This window comes from Camelina sativa, chromosome 10 (assembly GCF_000633955.1).
Source record: "Camelina sativa cultivar DH55 chromosome 10, Cs, whole genome shotgun sequence".
NCBI classification, from domain to species: domain Eukaryota; kingdom Viridiplantae; phylum Streptophyta; class Magnoliopsida; order Brassicales; family Brassicaceae; genus Camelina; species Camelina sativa.
Genome location: NC_025694.1, coordinates 19,006,563 through 19,017,885, shown reverse-complemented (window position 1 = coordinate 19,017,885; position 11,323 = coordinate 19,006,563). Strand labels below are relative to the sequence as shown.

At 39.6% G+C, this 11,323-nt stretch overlaps 2 protein-coding genes across 2 annotated transcripts; both read right to left on the bottom strand.

Moving 5' to 3' along the window:
* Positions 180-6,688, bottom strand: LOC104720499 (F-box protein At5g36730). Its single transcript, XM_019230768.1, is given in 2 exon segments — positions 180-1,375; positions 6,655-6,688. Coding segments are annotated over 2 exon segments (1,230 nt in total).
* On the bottom strand, positions 10,232-11,312 carry LOC104719316. The gene is made up of 5 exons (XM_010437212.2): positions 11,095-11,312; positions 10,936-11,025; positions 10,746-10,853; positions 10,414-10,665; positions 10,232-10,333 (listed from the first exon to the last, which is right to left on the bottom strand). Exons 1-5 carry the CDS (start codon positions 11,302-11,304, stop codon positions 10,247-10,249), a joined length of 747 nt encoding a protein of 248 aa, XP_010435514.1. The 5' UTR covers positions 11,305-11,312; the 3' UTR covers positions 10,232-10,246.

The window sequence follows — 11,323 nt, the reverse complement described above, 5'->3', positions numbered from 1 at the left end:
AAAGAAATTTCAATTTCATGAGTTTGGTTTTGGAGAAATATTTTTATAGGATTATAAAATTGATTACATTTAAATATAAAAAAGACAAGAAGAGGCTATGGTGACCAAACGGAAACAGTAAACACATAGATTAGGTATTATATTGCCATAGAAGAGTCTATTTAAAACATAAATATAACTCACAAAGATGCATTAAAATTAAAGAAACGTTTCAGCCAAGACGCTTTGATGTCGCTGCTCACTCGTACATCTTGCTTGATTTGCACTGAACTTGGAACATAAGAGCACACAAGTGGGTAACAAGATTTTTGTGTAGATACTCCAAGATACACTTGTTTAAATTATCCATCATTTCCAACAACATAAGCTAGGTTGCGTGTAGGGTTCGATGCATCTTTACCAAGAACTACAACGATATTCTTCTTCTCGTCAATCAAGAAACTCCAATATAAAAACTGAGGACCAGTGAGTGATGTCAGATTAACCGCTAAGAACAACTTGTTCCACGACGCTTCTCCAGGGTCAATCTTATTAGTAACCCATATCTCCATCCTCAATGTATCATTGCCCTTAAATAACACCGCAAGCTGCTCTTCTCTAACACTAGAGAGAGTCACCGTATCCTGATCACAATAAGAGTCAAAGGGCAGACGAAAACGCGGTCCAAATCTCTCAGTTGTAAAATCAAAACAGATCAAGAAACCAGGGAGATCTGTTCTTAGTCCTCCTTCTTCTGCTATACACCTCTCTCGAGCAAACCAATAAGTATTTCCCTTGAGAGACACGCCAAGTTGAAAATACGGGATTTTCCAATCAAGGCCCAAATGAAAAACCTTCCAAGAACCAGAGTTAAAATTGTAGATATCAAACTCAGAAAATCTAGACAAGCGTTTACAATAACATCTCAAGATTTTGTAGTTACGAAACGAGTCGTTCTTCTCGTATCCAATAGCGTACCTGTCAAATAAGTTGTGATCCTCTCTGAGTTTGATCGACCTGAATTGCCCACAGTAAGGATTCCCAACCACCAGAGTAAAGCTTATGTCATGGGTGATGCATAGCAATAAACCGTCGCAGTGAAAGACACTAGATATAATATCAACTCCATGATCCACATCATCGTTTAGGCAAATGAGTTTAGCTTTATGCACGATACATGATTTAACGTCGTTGTCTTTGTGAATTCCATGGAGATTAACACTCATTAAATAAACCTTGTAATCCATCATCGTGACCACCAGAAGCTCATCTTCCTTGATTGCTAATCCTGTGATCTTCTTTGTAAAGCTCTGATCGTAGGATAAAGTGTTCCAGTTTTTGCAAGTAGACCTAACTGCTTTGGTGGACTGTACCGGAACCCTAGAGATTATCCCCTTGATAACGATAAATCAGAAACGCAACAAGAGAAATGTATTTCGGTTTATAAAAGATAGAAACGATACAACGTTCAAAATAAACGCAGCATCGTCTTCTCACCAGCAAGAATCTCAAGGAGAGAAACCAGCTAAACGATGAGGAAGGATAAATCCAGAGAGTTCTACAACCAAATTCGCATAATAAAAAGCAGAGCTATCATGTGCTCATATATAAACAGTGTTAACCGACTTATTCTCTATAACGTAGACAAGTTACCGTTACGTCAAACGTCCAGCAAACAAGTTACCGTCACGTCCAGCTCGTTGTTTAGCCTCACGTGCTCCATCCGTGCTCCTCGTCTCGACTGTACACGTGCAGGCTCACGATTCTCTACATCAAAGCTCCCCCGTCGGAAGAACCTTGACCACAAGGTTCGAATGCAGGAAACTTACGTTGCAGGTCGAACAAGAACTCCCAAGTCGCTTCCTCTTCAGACTCATTAGTCCACTGCACCAGAACCTTGGTAGCTGCTCGCCCCTTTCTCTTCACCATTTTACGATCCAAGATTTGACCCGGTTCCTTCACAAACACGTTAGAGACCACAGACGGTAAAAGAGTCGAAGTGTGCACCTTACCAACTGTTGCTTTCAACTGCTAGGCATGAAAGACTGGATGAATGAGAGATCCTTCTGGCAGCAGCAGTTTGTACGCGACCTTACCACAACGATCAATAATCTTATACGGTCCATAGTACTTAGGAGCGAGTTTTTGGTTGACACGAACCACCACAGAACCCTGCATATAAGGCTGCAACTTCAAGTACACAAATTCACCAATCTCGAAGGTTCGATCAGAGCGATGTGTATCAGCAAACTGCTTCATCTTGTAATGTGCTCGTAGAAGATGGAATTTCAAGATTAGCAACATGTCCTCCCTTTCTTGTAAACTCCTTGCTACGACCGCCACTTTGGATTCGCCTGTTAAGTAAGGAAGGTGAGTAGGCGGAGCCTGACCATAAACTGCTTCAAATGGACTCATTTGCGTAGCAGAGTGAAAATTGGTATTGTACCAAAACTCAGCCAGTAGCAGCCATTGACTTCAAAGATGCGGCTTGTCATTGCACATACAGCGTAAGTACGTTTCTAAGCACCTGTTCACAACCTCTGTTTTACCATCACTCTAAGGGTGATAGGCACTAGAGAATTTGAGCTCAACACCTTGCAAAGAAAACAGCTCCTTCTAGAAGGTACTTAGAAACACAGTATCTCTATCGCTGACGATGGACTTGGGACACCCATGTAAGCGGTAGACCGTATCCATAAATGCTTGTGCCACAGAGAGTGCAGAGTAAGGGTGGGACAAAGCCATGAAATGAGCTGCTTTAGTGAGCCTGTCCACCATCACAAAAATTACTGACTTTCCTGCAGATATTGGCAGTCCATCAATGAAATCTATGGAGAGATCAGTCCATATAGTTTCTGGAATAGGCAAAGGTTGGAGAAGCCCTGGATAAGCTGAAGTGTCGTACTTGCATTGTTGACAGACTGAACAACTTCGAACATATTGTTGAATGTCCAACGCCATACCCTTCCAATAAAACAGCCCTTTCACTTAATGATGCGTAGCATCCCGACCTGAGTGGCCACCAGTACCGGAGCAGTGCATCCACTGTAGAATAGCATTTCATAGTGCAGCATCTTGTGGTACCACAATCTTACTTTTCCAAGTCGGCAATGATTTCTTTAAGATGGGTATCTGTTTCATAATGAGGTTGTATATCCTTGAGCAAGTCACATTCAAGGACTGACATCGCATATGTAGTACCTCTTCTCCCTCTACACGCGACAAAGCATCAGCTGCAACATTGTCCTTCCCTTGTCGATATTGAATTTCATAATCGAATTCCAGAAGTTTTGGCAGCCATTTCTGTTGCAGTGGGGTGTTTAAACGTTGCTCGAGAAGGTATTTGAGGCTCCTCTGATCAGTCTTAATGATGAAGTGATGTGGAAGCAAGTAATGATGCCATTTCTGTACTGCAAATACCACAGCTAGAAGTTCCTTCTCGTAATGGACAGTTGCAGTTGCTTCCCCTTTCGGTGGCGACTGATGAATGCCAAAGGATGTCCTTTTTGCATCAATACAGCTCCTATTCCGGTGGTGCAAGCATCAGTTTCCACCAAAAATGGTTCGTTGGATAATGGTAGAGCAAGGACCGGAGCTTGGCATAAAGCCTCCTTGAGAGTGACAAACGCATTCAATGCCTCCTCAGACCAGTGAAATGAGTCTTTCTTAGTCAAGATGGTCAGAGGTCTAGCGATTGTCCAAAATTTCCGTACAAAGCGCCGGTAGTAGCATGCTAAGCCCAAAAACCCTCTAAGTTGTTTAAGTGTAGTGGGAATGGGCCATTCTGCAACTGCCTTAACCTTGTTTGGGTCTGTGGACTCTTCCTGCAGCAATGTAATGGCCTAGATACTCCACTTTGGATGTCGCAAAGTCACATTTGCTCTCTTTAGCGAACAACATGTTACTTCTCATCAACTGAAATACATTTTCTAAGTGAATAATGTGATCTTTCATGGAGAGGCTGTAAACCAGTATATCATCAAAGAAAATAAGTACAAACTTCCGCAAGAAATCTTTAAACATTGAATTCATCAGGCTTTGGAAAGTTGCAGGTGCGTTTGTTAACCCAAAGGGCATAACGAGATATTCAAAGTGCCCACTGTGTGTCTTAAATGCAGTCTTATGCACATCCTTCAGTGCCATTCTGACCTGATGGTAACATGCCCTGAGGTCTATCTTCGAAAACACCATTGACCCCCCCAACTCGTTCATAAGATCTTCAATAAGAGGAATGGGAAACCGGTTTTTGATAGTCATGTTGTTCAGTGCTTTGTAATCAACACAGTCTCCAGGTATTGTCTTTCTTTTTGACTAACACCACAGGTGAAGATAAGGGACTTGAGCTCACTCTGATGGTTCCTGCAGTTAGCAACTCCTCCACAATCTTGTCTATTTCATTCTTTTGATACACTGCATAGCGGGAAGGTCTCTGGTTAATGGGATCCGACCCTGTTTGTAGCACAATCTGATGGTCGTGATTCTCTCTGAACAGAGGTAACTCAGTAGGTTCTGCAAAGATATCTGCATAGTCTGTTTTGAGTTGTATAACTTCTGAGTTTTCCTCATTTGTCTTGTGGCTAACCTCAACCGCATATAGAGTCATATCCTCCTGCTCACTAACCTCCTGAGCACAAATCATTGATACTTGAACCTCATATTCGTCAAAATTGTTGAACTTCTTTGCTTTGATAGTTCGTACCGCTCCTGGTTTAATCCTGTGCAACAATATTCTCTGTTTGTTCCCCCAAAAGCCCATTTCCAGTTTCTGCAAGTTCCAAGTGGTGTCTCCTAAGGGTGCCAACCACTGAACTCCCAACACCATGTCACATCCTCCTAAGGGAATAAGCATAAAGTCATCTTGAAAATCTGTACCTTGGAATTCCCACTGAAATTGAGAGACTCGTCCCTGAACTCCCAACTTACTGCCATCTACAACCGCTACTCGAGTCACCCCAGCAGTCTACACCGTAACACCAAGCTTCTTTGCTGTTTGTGGGTCCATGAAGTTGTGTGTGGACCAGTGTCAAGCAAAATAAACATCACCTTCTTCTTATACACTCCTCTTACCTTAAGAGTTCGATAGTCTGTGATGCTTGCAACTGCACTAATCGACGCTCTTGGCATATGCTTCTCTTCTATGGCCATAACTTGTACTTCTCCCTGAACAAGTTCCTCCTCTTCTTCTTCCACTTCAATCATGAACACTTGTGTTTTCTTATGCTTCAAATAGTGGTCAGGTGTGTATTTTTCGTCACACTGAAAACACAAACCCTTTGCTCTTCTTTCACTCATCTCTTCTTGTGATAAGAACTTCCTGGCAGGTTTCTGGACTGTATTGGTGGTAAGTTCATGCCCGACCTCCTTCTTAGTTTGAGTGGCTGGTTTAGGAGCTGATGTAACGTGATTCTGACTGGTGAACTTGGTGTCTGTTCCCCCATAACCTGCTCCGTTTACCACCGGATGAGCCTTCTCATAGAGATGTCCCAGCACTAAGCATTGTCGAATGGTTTGTGGCTGGAACATCCTGATGTGCATTTGGGTATCCATCCGGAGTCCAGCAAGATAAGCACGAACGAGATAATCCTCTGACAGAGAAACCCTTGTCCTGATCAACTCGAACTTCTGATGGTAATCAACAATCCCCTCTATTTCCTGCAAGTTTTTAAGATCTGCAATCGGGTCCTCTAACACATCCACAAACCTCTCCTTCAACAAAAATTTATAAGCTACCCAATCGTGCAACAAACTCTGACCAAACGGCGTTTGAACAAGATCATGATGCCAAACCGCAACATGACTGTCAAAGTGCATAGAAGCCATGCGTACCTTGGATTTTCCGGCGTTGCATCCAAAACAAAATAGTCCTCCACCTTACTGACCCACTTCGAGCACCGTTCTCCGTCAAACCGTGGGAAATCCACCTTTCCCAAACGAGTAACCCCCGCATAAGTACCATGGTTAGCTCCACCTCCTCGCGTATGGTCAAACCCACATCCATATGTCTCTGGCGTCGCTGATACTGCCATGGGGCTCTTTTCCATTTTGGGTTGATAACTCGTCGAAGCTTGTTGACCTGGTATCATCTTAATCATGTGGATCATATCAGCAATGTTCCGCTCCATCTTCTTATCTTGTTCTGCAATCGCTTGGGTACGATCAAGTAAGCTTCGTGTGTCTCCGATTAACTCGGTTTAACCTTCCCTGACCTCATCACCATCTTGATCTTGCATGTTCATCTGCGATCTCGTTTCCACCGCCATTGTTCCGAGGTTCTCCGTGCTCTGATACCAATGATAACGATAAATCATAAACGCAACAAGAGAAATGTATTTCGGTTTATAAAAGATAGAAACGGTACAACGTTCAAAATAAAAGCAGCATCGTCTTCTCACCAACAAGAATCTCAAGGAGAGAAACCAGCTAAACGATGAGGAAGGATAAATCTAGAGTGTTCTACAACCAAATTTGCATAATAAAAAGCAGAGCTAACATGTGCTCATATATAAACAGTGTTAACCGACTTATTCTCTGTAACGTAGACAAGTTACTGTTACGTCAAACGTCCAGCAAACAAGTTACTGTCACGTCCACCTCACTGTTTAGCCTTACGTGCTCCATCTGTGCTCCTCATCTCCACTGTACAAGTGCAGGCTCACGAGTCTCTACATAACCCCTCCAACAAACCCCTTGGAAGATTGGACATAGCCATCGTTGAAGTTGTCTGTTTCTGTTCCGCCAAGTTAGGTCAAGCTACATTTTTCTCCGATTTCTTCTGGCTGTTATCTAACACCATTGGGCTAATTATGGGCTTCTAATCTAGGAAAACAAAACCCCAAAAAAAGAAAGTCTTCTTTATGTCAAAACGTAATATTAACTTTGAAAGGTTGATATGGTGAATAGGAGCTCAATTACAAAAACGTAAAAGCCCAATTAACCCAAAGTATTATAAGCACAAAATAAAAGGAATGGGTCAATAAAGGACATGTGTATAATACGTGTTTACGTGCATATTGTTGAATGGGGATTGACGATTGACTCCACTGGCATCGCCTGTCTACCGGACCTGAAACTCTGACCACATCGAATTTTTCGGGCGAGTAAAAACACTTTTTCCACAATATGGATCTGTCAAATTTCAGCTTCTAACTCCGAATTTCACCATAATCTTTTTGCAGCTTTCTCCGAGTATGAAGAAACAGAGAAACTAGACTCTTCAGATTTGTTAAACCCCGGAAGACCCAAAAAAGTGAGATGTCAGATCAATCGCAAAACACGCTCTCCTAATCCGTTCTTCACCACTCCTTTCTTCACGATTCACAAACCCAAGGAGCAGCTATCATCCATAGCCGATCTAACGGTCTCAATATGGTATGAAGATTTACACCCCTCATGAATGGAATCAAGCAATCTGACGATCCAGAAGCTCCGTCCATTACTCGGCTTTGATCTCTTTAAACCACAAAAAGATCTTTGATGTTATAATTGAAAGAAGTTGGATTGGTGCAAATTGTTCTTAAGGAATTCAAAAGAAAGAGTAGTGTTTTGATGAAATAGGCAGTCGTAATGGATTTCAAAGCAGCTACATTTTACCAAAAAAAAAAAAATAGTGGACTTTTCAAACTGCCGGCTACATGCCAAAAAGGTGGCTCATTGTGTGCTCCACTCGTACATGCATTTCTTAGGCACCTGATTTTGTATCAGTTTTTAGTTTTAGATTATGCTTATTTCATTTCTCTCACAATAGTGAAAAATAGATTTTCTAACATTTGAAAAAAAAAACAGATTTTGAAATTTTTTAGTAATTCTTTCATAAAATCTGAAAATCACATTTTGTGGGGTTTTCAGTCTTTTTTTTTGTGCAACGAAGAGAACTAAAACCTATTCTATGGATATGCTTTTTTGTTCTGCATCATTTTTTATCTTTTAATAAAAATTTAGAAACATTATTTTACGATTTTAAAAATAATCATTATACATAAAAACCAAAAACTAATTAAATTACCATTCAGAATTTTACAAAAACTAAAATCTACACCAAAATCAAAAACTTAAAAAATCAAAAATAAAAAAAATAAAAAAAAAAACTTAAAACCAAAATCTAAAACCAGTTAAAAACTAGCAGCCATTCATGGCCTTAATAAATAATCAATTAAGGTCCTTAATCAAATCAAATTTGTAGTATTTATGATAACATTTTTTAAGAAAATGATGGTATAGATAATAATAATTTTTTAAAATGTTCATGTTATGAAACCAAAATAAGATATATGTCCGATTTGCAACACTCAAGCTTCTTGTCATCTAAATTCTAATGATGCTTTATTTCAATTTCAGTCAAGAACTATCACTACAACAAATATGCACATTGTTAACCAGAGAAAAACGCTATCATAGGTCTTTGATAGCGTTTTCATGAGCGCTGTTTTAGGGCACTGTTATTATATGTACCCCATATACAATAGCACTTATTACGTATGCTATGTTATAAAAATATAACATAGCTTTAAGAAATTGCTATATTATCAAGATCATAATTTTGAAAAAATTTATACAACATTTGTTTTTTCGTGCTATGTTATAGTTTTATAGCATAGCTCTAATAAACTGCTGTATTATCAAGATTATAATTTTGCAAAAATTTATACAATATTTAATTTTTCGTGCTATGTTATACATATCTAATATAGCTGTTGCGAAATGCTGTTTTATCTTGTTTACTGTGCTATGGTATATTCTTTTATCATAACGTTTACCTGTACTTTTATAGCATTTTCTGATATGTGATTATAGCACACATAACCTGTTTTATAAAATCTCATAAAATCTGATTAATAAACGTCTCAGATCCAAAATACATAACAAAAGTCTCAAGAACATCAGTTTACCATCAAAGTCTCAAGAACATCCAAAATAAACAAGCAATCTCAAGTACTTAACATTACACAATAAAACCATCAGTTTAAGACATAATGACCTTGTTCTCTGGCCAAGCAATGCAGGAGCTAAGTGCATCTTCAATAATCTCTATTTCATCGGATGGCCTCCAAACTTTTACATTTTTCACCTTCACAACATCTATCCACACTTTAACTGCATTAGAACCCAAGCGAGTAAAGTGAACCTTATGTTCTGGATCATTTGTTCCCCATCGTCCTTCAGCCACAACCCTATTCTTTTCAGTTAAATCCATCAACTTGCACTTCTTATTCTCCTTGGAAATAACTTTATTAATGCGCTGCCATGTTTACAATATAAACCATCAGTCATCATATAATTAACAAAAACAACTTCATAACATATGAAAACACTTACTGGAGACTTCCTGAGAGGAGACTGTGATGGTAAAGTATTCTTTATTGGTGATATTGGACCCGTTGCATCATCAACAGGAGACTCAGAACCAGATGCAGACTTAGAAGACATAGATGCAGATTTGGCCTGCGATGCAGCCTTTGAAGCTGTTGCTGAAGTTTTGGACTCTGTAGCAGACTTAGAAGCTGTGGCTGCAGACTTGGCCTTTGATGCAGACAAAGAAGCATGTGATGTAGCATTCTGACCAGTTGGAGTTGAGGGATTTTCAAAATCAACCTTACTCAGGGGCCAAGATACGTAAGCCATCAAACAGTCCTCAAGAAATGACATTTCAGCTGTAGGTCTCCATAGTGATGTATCAGGCTGCTTTACTGAATCCACAAATACTTTAACTGCTTTTGGTCCAAGAGGAATTCCGTTAACCAACGCACTTGGTTCTTGTGTCTCCCAACGCCCCTCAGCAACAATGACGTCACCCTTAGACAAATCCAATAGTTTACATTTGTTTCCTTGTATACCCTGTTAAACACAATCAGTAAACAAATCCAATATAATTAATTAGCATTATAGACAGGGGTAATACATTGCTAACACATTGCTAGAAATTATAAATACCATAGGGGCAATGTCTTCCATTTGGATGTTGTTGTCTACCAGTCTACACTTATCAGTTGGCCATGCGATTATATGTCCAACAGCTTCTTTCATATGAAAGATCTTTTGTGCAGGTCTCCATAGAAATGCATCTGGTTTATATGCAGCTTCAACTAACACTTTGAGATCATAAGGGCCAAGACGACAGTCATTCACTATGTCATCCGGATCAGAAGAAAGAATCCGACCCTCACCAACATTTTCATCAATGTCAGACCAATCAACAAACACACACTTAGGATGTGCTCTTTTGTTTACACTCTGCAACAATTTCATGAGCAACTAAGAATCATAAACGACACTAAGAAGAATCACTTAGCTGATATGAAAAGAAGTAAGAATATGTTACTCTTGCAGCTGAGTTTTCATCCATTTCAGCTTCTGGTCTCTGTAACATAAACAAAAATAACATCAATTTATATTACTCTAACTGGCTGATGAATAGTAGAGAACTCTTAAGTATCTAACCTGATTCTTGATTCTGCCAAGTTCACTTTCCAAGGCATTGACCTGTTTTACTAATTTTACTTGCCGCTCTTCCATTTCAGCCATACACTTGCTCTGCATTTGTAAACAAGCTAATTTGGTCTTACTCATGCCTCTACCCATTGCCCTCAGCCTACCAGAATTGTCAGGTCCTAAAAGCTTGGCGAGGTGATCTTCATCTGGATTTGTTAAAAATGCTGGAGCATCACTTCCACCAATTTCAGCTGCTTTTTGCTGAAAAACATAAAGACAGTTTCAGGTTTTACTAGTCGATAACACACTATTTACTGGTGTACAACTCTATTCAGACTTACAATCAAATCAGCTGCATTCGTATCTACTGGTGTACCATCCTTTTTGGTGCGAGACTTGATCCAAACATCTAGTCTTGTCACGCTGGAAGGATCTTCACTTTCAGCTTTCTGTTCCAGAAAACAAAATTTCAGTAACAGTACAAGCACTATGTATAATAATAAACAACATAGTTGTAGTATATATGCTTGCCATTTCTTCTGTTAGTCTGCTGATCCCTTTACGACTAGTGGTGTGAGGTATCTGATTCTTTCTTTTTGCTTTATATTTCTCACTCACGGCCTAATAATGAAACATGTTAATTACTAATCACCAATCAACTACTAAACAATTATAATCACAAGTAATTACCTTAAATGCAGCACTAGTTTTGAGTTTGACAAATTTTTGCCAATCAACAGGACCAATATTTGGTGGTCTCAAATTCATCCTCTCTTGGTTATTTGCAGCCAAATTTATAGCCTTCACCGTGACAGACTTGTGTGATCGCCACAAATGTCCCATCTGGTGAATCACAGATATCCTTTGCCAATCTTCATCAAGCTCAAACCTTGCCTGCATTCACTTACACTCACACCAT

Bases quoted from the DNA above. Each gene is read 5' to 3' on its own strand.
- LOC104719316 (XM_010437212.2), bottom strand. From the start codon at position 11,304: ATGCAGGCAAGGTTTGAGCTTGATGAAGATTGGCAAAGGATATCTGTG. The intron at 10,666-10,745 runs GTAAGTCTGAAT...TATGTTTTTCAG, and splicing joins CGAATGCAGCTGATTTGATT to CAAAAAGCAGCTGAAATTGG. The intron at 10,334-10,413 runs GTTAGATACTTA...TTTATGTTACAG, and splicing joins TTGGCAGAATCAAGAATCAG to AGACCAGAAGCTGAAATGGA.